The sequence below is a fragment of the Haliotis rufescens genome, unplaced genomic scaffold, assembly GCF_023055435.1.
Source record: "Haliotis rufescens isolate VD_foot unplaced genomic scaffold, xgHalRufe1.0.p SCAF_15, whole genome shotgun sequence".
NCBI classification, from domain to species: Eukaryota; Metazoa; Mollusca; class Gastropoda; order Lepetellida; family Haliotidae; genus Haliotis; species Haliotis rufescens.
In genome coordinates this window covers 6,928,866-6,945,251 of record NW_025963835.1, presented here as the reverse complement: position 1 = coordinate 6,945,251, position 16,386 = coordinate 6,928,866, and the positions used below count along the sequence as shown (strand labels likewise).

Genomic DNA, 16,386 nt, shown 5'->3' with positions numbered 1-16,386 from the left:
CAATCAGCATTCTTCCCCTAATGCTTCCAACATAATGTGAGGGGCGGTCGGATAGCCTAGTGGTTAAAGCGTTCGCTCGTCAAGCCGAAGACCCGGGTTCGATTCCCGACATGGGTACAATGTGTGAAGCCCATTTCTGGTGTCCCCCGCCGTGATATTGCTGGAATATTGCTAAAAGCCGCGTAAAACTATACTCACTCACTCACTCACTCCAACATAATGTTACTGCTTTTTCATCTCCTCATATTGAATGCTTTTTGACTTTCTAAATTCAGGAGTATGAAAGACGTAAATTCAACAGAATCTCATTTTCCTTACAGACCTCTTTTGCTTTGGACCATAATTTTCAAACAAACACATATATCCCATAGCAATCAAATTTATTGTTTGAGTTGAATGTGCTATAGATTTCACTGTCAATGTGGATTTCAGGAGAAAGTCATTAATAGTTCCCATGCATAAGTTTGGTTATTGTGGGCATATTTCATAACCATAATCAAATAATCTACCTCTTTTATCATTCGGGGGCAAGGGTGGCCTAGTCGTCTAAGGCGCCGTGATTCGCTGTGCAGAGTTGCATCCCTTGGGCACGCCAGAAACCTATGATTGTGGGTTCGAATCCCGGTTCGCCCCGATTATGTTTCTAGGTTTGTCAGCACCATACCCGTGCTCATGGGTTTCACCGAAGTGGTAAACGTCTGAGACCTGCATCACTTGGGGCTATCCTCCCACATTAAGCTGTCATGCCGTGATATAACTGGAATACTGTTAAAAGCGGCGTTAAACCCAACTCACTCACTCACTTTTATCATTCCTGTCTCCTTTTTGTAGATAATACGGAGATGTATAATATATGTATAACACAGATACAGTGATATTCTCAGCAGATTTCAAAGTAGTCTTGGAAAGAAAGTTTTGAACTATGACCGTGTTGCCGCTGGCTCTTTAAACTGCCAGTCCCAGTGGACAGGCAATTCCAAAAAAAACCTCCAATTTGGTGAGTACCAACTCAATAAATAAACATATCAAAATTGCCTGGTTATAATTCTTTCAACAGCATGTTCAATGCAGTGTATGTTCATGCTGGACAAATTCAATAAAATCATCTCTGAAGTAACTTAGATGTACACCTCATTCACACAAAGTTCAGTCATATTTTTCTCTCTTAATATTTCACTTTGGTTCAAGGCTAAGTCACTACAAATAGATATTTAAATTCAAAGTACAACGAAATGTTATTTCTTTGAATGAAAAATAGACAACAGGAAACACTGATGATGTAAAATAGACAAGCTGACTTCGTTTGAAAAATATACTTCATCGATTATCGGCGATGTTTTTGATTATTGGCGATGTTTTTGTTAACAACAATAATTTATAAGGTACTTTATTTGCCGGTCCTCAGGGACTGGCAGCCATATGGATTACCAGTTCAAACCTTATTTTACCATTAAAAAACTGATAATTACCAGTAAATGGGAATGCTTCTATGAAGAACAGCTAATGGTTGTTATTATGAAACCATTAACCTTATGTCATTGATAGAGTTAATAAATATCAAAATGTGTTTGTCATAACCATTGTTTGATTTGAAATGAAAGTGTAGAGTGTGAAGTAAAGGACTAAAATAATTATATGATTTATTCTCTGAAAGTACTGCCTTGCATTCCTGGGTCATGGGTGGCCAAGAAGTCGAATGATCTAGGTGGCCCAGTGGTCTAATGATCTGGGTGGCCCAGTGGTCTAATGATCTGGGTGACCCAGTGGTCTAATGATCTGGGTGCCCCATATGTCTAATGATTTGGGTGGCCCAGTGGTCTAATGATCGGGCTGGCCCAAAGGCCTAATGATCTGGGTGGCCCAGTGGTCTAATGATCGGGGTGGCCCAGTGGTCTAATGATCTGGGTGACCCAAAGGCCTAATGATCTGGGTGCCCCATATGTCTAATGATTTGGGTGGCCCAGTGGTCTAATGATCGGGGTGGCCCAGTGGTCTAATGATCTGGGTGGCCCAAAGGCCTAATGATCTGGGTGGCCCAGTGGTCTAATGATGTAATCATTGTGCAGAGTTACCTGCATTGGAGTTGCCAGGATCTGCTTATCTCAGTTCCTCCCCACTTATGATCCTTGGTTTGTCAGCACCATACGTGTGCTTGTGGGTGAATGTCTGTGGCCTGTGTCACTCTGGCCTTCCCTCCTATATTATTAAATTTAATACACTGTAACACACATGCTGTTCAAAGCTGTGTAAACCTAGCTCACTCCTCTCCTTACATCCCTGAGGAACCTAGAAGACCCAGGTTAGAATTGATCTTCAGCAACCCATGCTTGTCGTAAGAGGCGACTAACAGGATTGTGTGATCAGGCTCGCTGACTTGGTTGAGGCACGTCATCTTATCCCAGTTGTGTAGATCAATGGTATTGATGTCAGTCACTGGATTGTCTGATCCTGACTCGATTGTTTACAGACCGCCATCTTTCAGCTGGAATAGTGCTGAGTGCGGCGTTAAACAACAACAATCAAACGTCACTGTGGCAACAGTAGAAATTTCTTTGAGAAATATAATCATCAATTGTAACTTGGAAAGATCTCTTTTTAAAATAGCATGTTATATGTTTAATTTTACCTGTTTAGAAATATTTTTACCTCATTGAAGTGTACTTAGTGACTTCAGAAAATGTTTATTGTGGGGTTGCTTGATTGTTTTCTACCATTTTGCCTGTCCTAATATCAGTCTGAATACCCACAGTGGTACAGTGCGCAAAGCACAAGCTGGGTGGCCTTTGTTCTTGCCAAAATATTGTTCAATGCAATGTAAAACAGTGAAACGTGTTGATAATTTACATCTGAGAAAGTAGTTTCTGGTGTTGGGCGAGTTCTTGTGGAGAATGTTTCCTTAGACATGCACAGTACCATGTTAAGTCTGACACTACATGAAGAGTATGTTTTCGGATGCGTGAACTCAGCAGGAGTATGTGGTGTTGGGATCACTGACCTGATGTCAACTCCGGTCTGCATCACGTTTCCCCGCTACCTGACACACTGTGATATAACCCCACAGTTGTCGCTGAGAGAAACATTTCAATTCATATGTCATATCCTGTGAGCATGTTGTGACATGTACTGCATTTGTTCTCTATATATTGTTGACATATATTTGAATGTGATGTTTCAACATTATGGCTTGTTATTTGTTGTATGGACAGGGCTTGAGAATAGGACTGAGGACTACCATAACTTGAGTATCATTACCTTCACCAGTTCCTTCCATTGATATCACATGAGGCCTGCTACAGTCTGTCAGTGCCTCCTATAGCTTGAGCATGAGGCCTGCTACAATCTGTCAGTGCCTCCTATAGCTTTAGCATGAGGCCTGCTACAATCTGTCAGTGCCCCCTATAGCTTGAGCATGAGGCCTACTACAATCTGTCAGTGCCTCCTCCTATAGCTTTAGCATGGGGTCTACTACAATATGTCAGTGACTCCTATAGCTTTAGCATGGGGTCTACTACAATCTGTCAGAGCCTCCTCCTATAGCTTTAGCATGGGGCCTACTACAATCTGTCAGTGCCTCCTCCTATAGCTTTAGCATGGGGCCTACTACAATCTGTCAGTGCCTCCTATAGCTTTAGCATGGGGTCTACTACAATCTGTCAGTGCCTCCTCAAATAGGTGTAGCATGAGGCCTACTACAATCTGTCAGTGCCTCCTATAGCTTTAGCATGGGGTCTACTACAATCTGTCAGTGACTCCTATAGCTTTAGCATGGGGCCTACTACAATCTGTCAGTGACTCCTATAGCTTTAGCATGGGGCCTACTACAATCTGTCAGTGACTCCTATAGCTTTAGCATGGGGCCTACTACAATCTGTCAGTGCCTCTTGTAGCTTCAGCATGGGGTCTACTACAATCTGTCAGTGCCTCCTATAGCTTTAGCATGAGGCCTACTACAATCTGTCAGTGACTCCTATAGCTTTAGCATGAGGCCTACTACAATCTGTCAGTGCCTCTTGTAGCTTTAGCATGGGGTCTACTACAATCTGTCAGTGCCTCTTGTAGCTTTAGCATGAGGCCTACTACAATCTGTCAGTGCCTCCTGTAGCTTTAGCATGAGGCCTACTACAATCTGTCAGTGCCTCCTTTTTCTATTTGTCACCATGAAGTGCCTGAGGCACAGTGTAGTAAAGAACTGTAAGTAAGGATAAGATAAATGGGGAACAACTTCTTTTTTACAATTAGGAGCAATGCTTTGGTGTAGGTTCTGACACCGTTATCAAGCAAGTGATGTACCGAGTATGGTTGACAAGCATATATACAGTTATGAGGCAGTGTTTATGCAATCTACTGTATAACCACTGCCTCATACCTGAATGCTAAGTCACGTGACTCCATTGACTCGTGAAAAAGCATGCAGCTTTTTGCTTCAAAGCAGGGTATACAGGATTTATTCAGCCTCTCAGAAATTCATGTGCAGCCTGACTTGATTGTGGCAGGGTATAAGAGATTTATTACCCTGCTGGGAAATTTATTTCCCTCCAAGGCGGGATACCTAGTATTTTATCAAGATCACATGGACCAATAAGATCTCATCATTCTGACATGGAGGTATGATGTACAATGTGTCAGCCTATGTACCTTGAGCCAGTAGGTGAGTCTCAAACACAGGGTTCACCACAACATATACCCCGAGGTACTGGTTGAAAATGAATTTATCTTACAGGCATTATTTTAACCATTCGTCTAAAAGTCTCATTTAACTGCATTTGGTTAGTGTTCAGGTTTGACATAATATGCTTATACCATAGTATACACTCTGGTAAGAAGTTTGTAATTTTCCAACGGTCTATATGAAATTTGTACTTTATCTGTCAGCAGGGTACATGGGGAAAAATTGCCTTTCAGTTAACCAATCAGAAACAAGTATGATAATGCCAGGTAAAATAAAGAAACATTCATCAATGAAATAGGTGCAAGTTGTCATATTCACTGGGTGCCTGGACAATTTGATACAATAACCATCAATGTTGCACAATTGCAGCCGAACTATTGTTGATAGATTTTTTGGGTCACTTAAGTAGAATCTTTCAAACGGTATAAGCCAAATTCAAACCCTCTTTTTATGAAAATCACTATTTTCATATGAGATAATGGCTGGATATAGACAGTTTGAAAATAATAGTTTCAGATATTTTTTTCCATTAGAAAATTATTTTTTATGACAGATCTATGATGGCTATTTTAAATGATGTGTGAAAGCAGATGGTTGGCGATAAGAAGCTGGGATATGCATGTTTGATAAAAGTATGTGTTACAGATATTGACATTCTGTGTTGTTGCATATAGATGTCCATGTTTTATTGTTGTTAATAAAATGTATGCAGCTGTGTTTCTTCTGTTGTTAATTGTTGTTTGTTACAACTTTTAGGGGAAGAATATATTGTTTGTTTGTTGTTTAGCGCCACACAACAACATTCCAGCTATACGATGGATGTCTGTAAATAATCTGGACAAGACAATCCAGTGATTGACATAATGAGCATCGATCTACGCAATTTGGATACAATGACATGCATCAGCGAAGTCAGCGAGCCTGACCACCTGATCCCGTTAGTCGCCTCTTTTGACAAGCATAGTCGTCTTTTACCTCAAGCATGGGTTTCTGCAGACCTATTCTCTACCCTATCTTCAAGGGTCGGGGAGATTTAGCTGATAGGGAGCAGGTACCCACGATGGCAGCATTCCCTGATGGAGCGGGAGTATTGTTCATTTTATCAAACACTGGTTTGCACAGAACACATCACACTCCCTCTCTGACATAGGTCCGTGGACATGACCTGTCATTGTGCATGATTGTGAAATCAAGCACCATGTTGATACATTCCTCAGTTGTTGTAAGGATGCAGAATAGACATCAGAAGGAGAGACATGCTGATCATGGCTACATGGCTGATAGCATGTCATTGTACCCCCTATTGTCTGGATTGTTATTCCCTGCCCAAATAAAGCTTTGTAGGGGATATAGAAACAGGCTCTGTCCATCAAGAGCATAACTCATTAACTGTTTAATATGTCTTCATCAAACGTTGTCCACACAACAGGCATGCTGATAATCGGGACCTTTATCTTTTCAGGAATTTCTGAAATTTTCACTGTTTGTCTTTTCAAAATAACAATGTGGACGTAATTTCAAATTTGAGTAGGGATCAATTCAGGAGCATAACTCATAATTTGGAATTTCCTTTCTTTGAGAAACTTTGTATACATATCAGGCACGTGCTGAACTGTGCCTTTTATTACGCATATATTTTTGAAATTAGAATTGTTTTGGTTTTCCGAGGCAGCAAGCAAACATAAGATTAAAACGATGGTAGGGGTAATATCTGTAGCAATATTATAAACTGTTTCGCATTTCCTTTTGATACTTCGGACGCACATCAGGCAGGTACTGAACTGGTGCCTTTTGCTTTTTTCTAATTTGAGATTTTGCATTCTAAGGCAGTAAGTTAGACTAAGTTCATATGAAACTTTCTTATTGCAGAGCATAGCTCATGACCACTGTATCAATATGGCACTTGATGAAACTTGGGAAACACATACGATATCATTCATCATACAACCCTATGGAATTTCTGAGCAGAATAAATTCCTTATACCCCGTCAGGAAGAAAACATGCAGCACGTGGATTTCAGAGCTGGAGAATAACTCTCTTGCACCCCAATACGAAGCAAAAAGCTGCACAGTGTTTACGGATCAATGAAAGTCACGTGACACAACACAAGTTAACTTCAGCTCAATCGAACATATGTTTTCTTTCAAGTTTCAGTTTGCTTCAATTATTATTATAGCAGATTGAAACATGTCGGCAAAATAAATTCGTTGTTCATATCAGTATCACTCAGGGTATGTGATTTTATCCGGATCGTGGTATAAAAACTAACGCGGAAGGCATAAAGCCACATGTAACCCGAGTGATACTCCTACAACTTATAGTATCCCGCGCAAACCTTCATCCTTCACCAGTATCTCCGTGTCATGGGTTGGAATTCAACTTATGGCCTATGAACCCAAGTGAGTCGGAATTTTGTCCATGCTCTTCAGTTTCGCCAAATTGGTAAACGTCTACAACCTGGGTCATGTCGGGGTTTCCCCCAACAACAGACGAAAATTCTAGAAGTATCCCAAATATTGTACCATGTGTTGTTAACCTCAACTCACTCACTCACTCACTCGTTGTAGTAGGATGCAACTAAAGATGAAGTTGCCAGTATGGTGACCCTGCCGCCTTTGACCTGCCAGAATCCGATGATTCTGTGTTCGTGGCTCTAATATTTGAATCAATTTTGATTCTTGAATTTCCACAATATGCCAGTGCTGGTGGTTTTCACCAAAGTGGAAACCTCCATTTATCATTTTGTGTGGAGGAACAGCGTGCTGGACATCTTGAAAGAGACAGGAAACTATTTCGGGGACTGCTTCAAAACACACCATTTCTTCTTGAAAGTGGACGCAAACAATACAATTCTTTTCACTAGACATGTTCTTCCGAATGTCAGACCGCCTCCGTGGTCTTGTGGTAGAGCGTCCGCCCGGAGAGCGGAAGGTCCAGGGTTCGATCCCGGGCCGCGTCATACAAAAAGACGTTAAAAGATTGTACTTGTTGTTACCCTGTCTGGAGCTCGCCATTAAGGGGCTAAAACAAGGACTGGTCGGCTCGGAGTCAGTATACTGTGTCTGAGTGGGGTATTCATGTTAAACTGCGGCATGGTATCTCAGTGAGCTAGCACTATAAATCGGCATCAGTCCGGACTAGTACAAGCAGCCACACACACACATACACGTGCATGCACGTCGCTATATAAGTGCAATAATCTTGGACGCGACGTTAAACCCAATTTCACCTCACCACCTCTTCCGAATGTCCAACAATTAATTTGTTCGTGTTTAGGTAAAACCTGAAGACAAATGATTATTTTCCATTTGATTTTATTTGAAAAATAAACTCCCATGCCCCCTACGAATATCAAATGGTATGTCCCAAAACGTTCAGGACCTGCATCACTTGGTGTTTACTTCCATAGTAAGGTGACATGCTGTGGTATAACAGAAATTTCCATTGAATAATCTAGAGGCAAAATTCTATTACGTAATTTTTATTTTTTTTACATTCTCTCGCTGTTATCGGGATCATTTTTAATGCTACTGTGAGGTCTCCAGGTCAATGAGGTTTCACTGTGTATAACACTGAGGAAGTGGCCAGATAAAATAACTTTAGATAACGTATCCTTTAACTGAGGTCTGCTTTAATAATGTAAAGAGTGTGCATAAGACCAATTGCACACCTATAGCTGTGTCATGATAACTGTTAGAGTAGCATGAAGGCCGTCACATCATCAGTCAATGCCACCAATAGTTACAGCATGAAGCCTGTCACATCATCAGTCAATGCCACCAATAGTTACAGCATGAAGCCTGTCACATCATCAGTCAATGCCACCAATAGTTACAGCCTGAAGCCTGTCACATCATCAGTCAATGCCACCAACAGTTACAGCATGAAGCCTGTCACATCATCAGTCAATGCCACCAATAGTTACAGCATGAAGCCTGTCACATCATCAGTCAGTGCCACCTATAGTTACAGCATGAAGCCTGTCACATCATCAGTCAATGCCACCAATAGTTACAGCATGAAGCCTGTCACATCATCAGTCAATGCCACCAATAGTTACAGCATGAAGCCTGTCACATCATCAGTCAATGCCACCAACAGTTACAGCATGAAGCCTGTCACATCATCAGTCAATGCCACCAATAGTTACAGCATGAAGCCTGTCACATCATCAGTCAATGCCACCAATAGTTACAGCATGAAGCCTGTCACATCATCAGTCAGTGCCTCCTATAGTTACAGCATGAAGCCTGTCACATCATCAGTCAATGCCATCAATAGTTACAGCATGAAGACTGTCACATCATCAGTCAGTGCCATCAATAGTTACAGCATGAAGCCTGTCACATCATCAGTCAGTGCCTCCTATAGTTACAGCCTGAAGCCTGTCACATCATCAGTCAATGCTACCAATAGTTACAGCATGAAGCCTGTCACATCATCAGTCAATGCCACCAATAGTTACAGCATGAAGCCTGTCACATCATCAGTCAGTGCCTCCTATAGTTACAGCATGAAGCCTGTCACATCATCAGTCAGTGCCTCCTATAGTTACAGCATGAAGCCTGTCACAACATCAGTCAATGCCACCAATAGTTACAGCATGAAGCCTGTCACAACATCATTCACTGCCTCCTATTGTTACAGCCTGAAGCCTGTCACATCATCAGTCAGTGCCTCCTATAGTTACAGCCTGAAGCCTGTCACATCATCAGTCAGTGCCACCTATAGTTACAACATGAAGCCTGTCACATCATCAGTCAATGCCACCTATAGTTACAACATGAAGCCTGTCACATCATCAGTCAGTGCCACCTATAGTTACAGCATGAAGCCTGTCACATCATCAGTCAGTGCCTCCTATAGTTACAGCATGAAGCCTGTCACAACATCAGTCAATGCCACCAACAGTTACAGCATGAAGCCTGTCACAACATCAGTCAATGCCATCAATAGTTACAGCATGAAGCATGTCACAACATCATTCACTGCCTCCTATTGTTACAGCATGAAGCCTGTCACAACATCATTCACTGCCTCCTATTGTTACAGCATGAAGCCTGTCACATCATCAGTCAGTGCCTCCTATAGTTACAGCATGAAGCCTGTCAAATCATCAGTCAGTGCCATCAATAGTTACAGCATGAAGCCTGTCACATCATCAGTCAGTGCCTCCTATAGTTACAGCATGAAGCCTGTCAAATCATCAGTCAGTGCCATCAATAGTTACAGCATGAAGCCTGTCACATCATCAATCAGTGCCTCCTATAGTTACAGCATGAAGCCTGTCACATCATCAGTCAATGCCTCCTGTAGTGACAGCATGAAGCCTGTCACATCATCAGTCAGTGACTCCTATTGTTACAGCATGAAGTCTGTCACATCATCAGTAAGTGCCATCAATAGTTACAGCATGAAGCCTGTCACATCATCAGTCAATGCCACCAATAGTTACAGCATGAAGCCTGTCACATCATCAGTCAGTGACTCCTATTGTTACAGCATGAAGTCTGTCACATCATCAGTCAATGCCTCCTATAGTTACAGCATGAAGCCTGTCACATCATCAGTCAGTGACTCCTATTGTTACAGCATGAAGTCTGTCACATCATCAGTCAATGCCATCAATAGTTACAGCATGAAGCCTGTCACATCATCATTCACTGCCTCCTATTGTTACAGCCTGAAGCCTGTCACATCATCAGTCAGTGCCTCCTATAGTTACAGCATGAAGCCTGTCACATCATCAATCAGTGCCACCTACAGTTACAGCATGAAGCCTGTCACATCATCAGTCAGTGCCACCTATAGTTACAACATGAAGCATGCAGCACGAAGCCTGTTACATTCACACATAGTGCCCAAAGTTATTATTAAATTAGCAGTATGTAATCTTGATCGAAACGACTGATTCACCCGTGAGAAACGCGTAATGTCCAAGGTGATTTATCTCCTAAGTGACCTCACTGCTGCTGTTCCGCGGTTGTAGTTATCTCGCACAGATTACCAATAGCGGCCATGAGATCAGACAGAGACGTTCTTTCGAAGACCACCTCTTTCTCCTGGTATGGAAGTGTGGTTGGTTCACTTGCTACTTGGATCATTCGTGAGGTAAGTATCTTATCTATGTTGAGAAATTCGGCCGGTGAGCATAGGTTCTTCACACGTTCACTGTACTCCATAACCTCTTGCCTCCTTCTCTCAGTAACCCGCAACTGGTCCTGAAGGCCCTTTAGTTCTTTCAGAGTCTCGTCCTTTATTTTGTTGGTTGCGTTCACCAGCACCGCTTTTCTTGCAAGGACCTTCTCTTCAAGGGAAGAGAAAAGGTTGTGAATATCACTCTCAATATTCCGTTTCGACTCTTTAACCCTTTCCTCGTGCGCGTTGAGACGGGTGATTCTGTCCTCCATTCTACTGATGTTTACAGCGAGTCTGGCATTGTGTTTCATGATGTCCTGGCGAGCTGGTTCATACAGACTTTTTATTGGCCCCAAGTCGTGGCCGTTGTGATGTACTGACGCGCAGGTGCTACACATGGCAACCATACACGTCTTGGAACAGCAGAACAGGTGTTGCCTAAGTCCATGTTGTGGACAAAGCTTGTCCTCCTTCAATACCTGGTGGTTCTTATCAGTAAGCTCCGACAAGCATTTCAACTCGTGGGTTATGGTTACAGCAAACTTAGCATGGTAGGACTTGCATGTGTCACACATGTTGCACCTGCAGTCCAGACATCGGTACGTCGCTGTGCCATCATGGCGGCAGTCATCGCACTTCAAACCACTCAGTTCCATCGCATCCTCCATCTCCAACACTTTCATGATGGCGTAGTCTAGAGGTGCAGCTTGCTCTGTCAAAGGAGTCCGACAGACGGGGCACCAAATACCGGACGATTCATCGGCGTGTAGAGTTGTGTTCAAGCACTCGGAACACACTGAGTGTAGGCAGCCCAGCAACCGTGGTGTTTGTCCTCGTAGGTTGAACAGCCTCCGACATGATGAACAGTGCATCTCATCAGGCTCAGTGGATGTTGGAACAAGCTGTTTCACGAGTGTCATGGACTGTTCTGGATTGGATGACCTTTCTGATAGACTGTCATCAGTATCTGCTGTAGCCGCCATCACGCTGAAATGGGATACGTAGATGTGTTCAAACGTGTAATAAGTGGTAATCTCATTAGTGGTAGTAGTAATAGTATTATTAGTAGTAGTGTTGTAGTGGTGAGAGTAGTTGTGGTAGTCGTATTGGTAGCAGTCGAAGTAAGTGTTCAAAAGTTTTAGTTGTGGTAGTCTTACTAGTTGTGGTAGTAGTAGTAGAAAATAATAATAATAATAATAATAATAATAATAATAATAATAGTAGCTACCTACTGGTCACCCGCTGACAATTGTATTCGACTGACTAGTTATTACAAAAGTGTGAATGAATCTGAATTCATATTATTATCTTCACCATCGACATCTGAAGAAGAAAAAACATCTGAGGCGGAAGAGACGGTTGTCGTAGAATTCTACTTGTCAATGAATGTAGTGGCTCAATTTTCGCGGGGTACGTGTACCATGGTAGTTTAGGTCATGGAGTTGCGTCCCTTAGCTGTGCCAGGATCAGTAGATCTTGGGTTCGAAACCAAAATTCATCTAGATTATGATGTGGGTATGATATGTCAAAGCATTCTCTATATAATGGTAAGAGGTCCCGTCACCCTGAAGCGATGACATGAGGATCGTGTCTGCACACTGCTCAAATCACTACATAGGACGGCGGGATAGCCTTGTTGTTTAAGTATTCACTCGCCACGCCCGAGGCCCGGGCTCGATTCCCCACATGGGTACAGTGGGTGAAGCCCATGCCTGGGGTCCCCCGCCATTGCTGGAATAGTGCAAACAGCGGTGTAAAACTATACTCACTCACTCAATCAGTAGATCATATGTTCGGCAACAACGTGTAGATATAATAATATTATTTACCAAGCGTTCTAAATCTTAACTTACTTCAGAAAGAGTGAAATACTTTACAAAAGTCCGAGGATCATCCACTATAGCTTCCCAGGGGCGTTTACAATCATTACCCGTTGATAACGGAATGTGACATGTGATACCGTATCATTCAGATTCCCTCGGTCATTTCCGTCGACATGACCTTAGCAGACATTTAACAGGGCTCCGTTCCTCAAAGTGATATTAGCCATACGACTGTCGTAACTCAGTGTTGAGTATTGAAACTATGATCGTCGTTGTCTTAGTTGAGACCTTCAGAATAGTTGAGAACGCGCTTTTATTTGAGACCGTCAGAGTAGCTGAGAACGTGGTTTTAGTTGAGACCGTCTGACTAGTCGAGAACGTGGTTTTAGTTGAGACCGTCTGACTAGTCGAGAACGTGGTTTTAGTTGAGACCGTCTGACTAGTCGAGAACGTGGATGAAACAGGAACTACGCCACAATATCAATGTCACACGGGAAAATGTCCTAGCACGCCGCTGACGTCAACCAGATGTCCATATTAGTGTTTTGTGATGCCACAGGTATCAAATGGCGTTCATGTACAGGTTTAGGTTAACGTACGAGGGGTATTCATTAAAGATTTCCCCTGACCCACTTCCGATGGAGCTAGTGGAATGAAACTTGACATAGGTATTAGTCTTTCTCCACATAGGAACCACCAAGAGTTACACCTTTCTCCCATCGTTTTATGCAACTATGGAGACCTCGCTTGTAAAAGCCCTCATTTTGCGTCTCAAACCAGGACTTGACTTCAGAAATCAGTGTTTCATCATATGTGAAACGTTTTACCTTAAAAAATGACTTCATGGTTGGAAAGAGGTGGAAGTCAAAAGGTGCAAGGTCAGGAGAGTAAGGAGGATGTGGAAGGATTTCATAGCCACAGGACCGCGCTTCTGTCTGGGCAACATGAGAGTTGTGTACTGGAGCATTGTCTTGCAGGAGATGGACACCCTTGGTCAGCATGCCTCGCCTCTTAAGCTTGATAGCGTCCCGCAATTTCCACAGCAGTGAAGCATAATAAGCTCCTGCAATTGTGGTACCCTTTGCCAAGAAATCCATCATCACTACTCCGTGCTGGTCCCAAAACACCGTGAGCATGACCTTGCCTTCAGATGGTTGGACACGTGCCTTCTTTGGGGGTGGTGACTCCACATGCTTCCATTGCATCGACTGAACTTTAGTCTCAGGATCATAGTGATGGACCCATGTTTCATCCTGTGTAATAAGTCTGTCAAAAAAGTTTGCCTTGTTTTTTTGGCACATGTCAAAAAGATCCTTTGAGCAATTGACTCGTTCCTGCTTTTGGAAAGGTGTGAGCAACCTGGGAATCCATCGTGCAGGCACCTTACGCATGTTCAAATTGTCATGGATGATTTTTTCCACAGACCCTACACTGATCTTGACATCTTGTGCTAACTGGCGAACAGTTATACGTTGGTCTGCCAAAATCGCGGTCTCCACTTGATGGATAGTGTCCTCATCAATGGCTGAATGGAGGCGACCAGGAATGGCAGCTGTTTCCACAGAGGTCCGACCACACTTGAACTGGCGATGCCAGGGTTTAACAACGTCATATGATGGGGCATCTTCCCCATAAGTTGCTTTCATGTCATCGAAAGTTTCTTTTGGTGTGCGACCTTTCAAATATAAAAACCTAATCACTGCTCGGTATTCTACTGGCTCCATTGTCACACCCTACTCGATCATAACACCTGTCAAAGTAGTAAGATTAATAGTTCGGTGCTGCAAATTCAGACATAACCCATAGATACATGTATCATTACACATGTGAAATCTCAACCAAATATGATAACCCTAAGTGGTTTAGGGGAAATCTTTAATGAACACCCCTCGTATGTCTTCATCTTTTAGGAGGAACAAATGTTTTTATTCCATAATTATTAACGACATTTGATTGCGTTCTGCGCGAAACGATTTTTAAAGGTACAATTTGTTTATTTTCTGATAAAAAGGAGTAACACGATTTCTATGCACATGTACCGGGATGAATTTGTCTTCTGGAAATAAAGTCGTTAGTTTCTACAAAGTATCCAACATGCCGACCAATGACTAGACGGGGATGCCGACCAATGACTAGACAGGGATGCCGACCAATGACTAGACAGGGATGCCGACCAATGACTAGACAGGGATACCGACCAATGACTAGACAGGAATGCCGACCAATGACTAGACAGGGATGCCGACCAATAACTAGACAGGGATTCAACCGCGCTTCGCATGCACGTTAACAGTTTCCTATTTGTCAACAGCTGTATCAAATGCTATTTTGTAGAGACAGAATAATTCTTCACCAACTTATTAATAAGGATAGGCTTCAAATTCGCCTTTGGGTTATAGTTGTCCATCATGTACTGTGAACTAGTGAACAAGAAACGACAAAACAAGATGGGAATTCTCATATGGATTCCTCCAATTAAAACCTGAGATGCTCTTGTTCGGTAGCAGGTGAGCCGAAAGTGTACTTTATCAGCACGTGAACTGTGGATTGTATCTGCTGTGATTACAAATCAGACTTTGATATTTGATAATAAATTAATCAGGTTCTTTCGTTTGCGAACCTATATTATCAACCAGCAACTAGGCCACATTGACATCTAAAGTTGATAACTGTATACCATTCCCGTTAGCCCCAGAGTGCATAGAGTCTAGTCCTGTGGTTGTACTGTCCGACATGATGTTGTTGCTAATTCAGCAGAAAATAGGGTTCGCGGATGAAGGTACAATATTTAGGTGCAATACCTAATAGTTTCCACATGACTTTTAATTTCGCTGAGAGTGCTAGATTTATTCTTACAATTGTCAAAGGTTTTATTTTGCAAAATGATAAAAACCAAAATATGTAAGTGTTGAAATTGTGTATTTTTTCGTAAGACCATAAACATGTATTTGATACATTTCGTAACCAACTGGTGTCATTCCGGGACAAGCCAAATAGAGACGGTTGCCATAATGGCGAAAGAACACGAGAAAATCAAAGCAAGAACGATAACTCTTATTCTACCCGTAGGCGGTACCAGCAGTGCTCGCTTATTCCTGCTGTGAAAGTATTGAACCTCAATGATATAAATATATCCTCTTGTAAAAATGTATATTTGGAAGCAATTCAACTTATTCATTCTTAGCTTTTCATCGTTTATTGCAAATTATTCTTTCTTTTTTAAAGTAAGATATAAAAATTGGATGAAAAAAACCCAGACGAAGGTGTTTTTTGGTTCAAATTTGTTTTTGAATTTCTTATACAATTTTGAGTTTGTCTTTTCCTTGCTTGAAGAGGCAATTAAAAATTTATTTATTTCATGAATTAATTTGTCCTTCACGAATGAGTTGGGTTTAACGACCTGTCAGCTTAATGTGGGAGGAAAGCCAAAAGTGATGCAGGTCTCGGACGTTTACCACTTCGGCGAAACCTACGAACACGGGTATGGTGCTGACAAACCTAGAAACATAATCGGGGCGAACCGGGATTCGAACCCCCACAATCATAGGTTTCTGGCGTGCCCAAGGGACGCAACTATGCACGGCGAATCGCGGCGCCTTAGACGACTAGGCCACCCGTGCCCCCTTCACCTCACCCTTGTCAACAGGGTCAACAAAAAGTCAACACAGTTTCTATGTGTTCACAACATTAACAACCTTATTAAGGAATTCCATATTCACATAATTTCTAGGGTATTCTAGTATTTCTAAATATAT

The 16,386-nt window shown here is 42.2% G+C and overlaps 2 protein-coding genes and 1 long non-coding RNA gene across 3 annotated transcripts; 2 read left to right on the top strand and 1 right to left on the bottom strand.

Annotated features, from left to right (window-relative positions):
- The first annotated feature begins 688 nt into the window (after positions 1-688).
- Positions 689-5,386, top strand: LOC125380038. Its single transcript, XR_007221012.1, has 2 exons — positions 689-3,638; positions 3,685-5,386. It is a non-coding gene; the product is annotated as an uncharacterized LOC125380038 (long non-coding RNA).
- Positions 5,387-8,418: 3,032 nt separating this feature from the next.
- LOC124128416 (uncharacterized serine-rich protein C215.13-like) lies at positions 8,419-10,581 on the top strand. Its single transcript, XM_046491831.2, has one exon. It carries the CDS (start codon positions 8,419-8,421, stop codon positions 10,579-10,581), a length of 2,163 nt encoding a protein of 720 aa, XP_046347787.2.
- LOC124128418 (tripartite motif-containing protein 45-like) lies at positions 9,677-12,744 on the bottom strand. Its single transcript, XM_046491834.2, has 2 exons — positions 12,662-12,744; positions 9,677-11,795 (listed from the first exon to the last, which is right to left on the bottom strand). The coding sequence occupies exon 2, from the start codon at positions 11,789-11,791 to the stop codon at positions 10,634-10,636; it is 1,158 nt and encodes a 385-aa protein (XP_046347790.2). The 5' UTR covers positions 11,792-11,795; positions 12,662-12,744; the 3' UTR covers positions 9,677-10,633.
- Between the last annotated feature and the right edge of the window lie 3,642 nt (positions 12,745-16,386).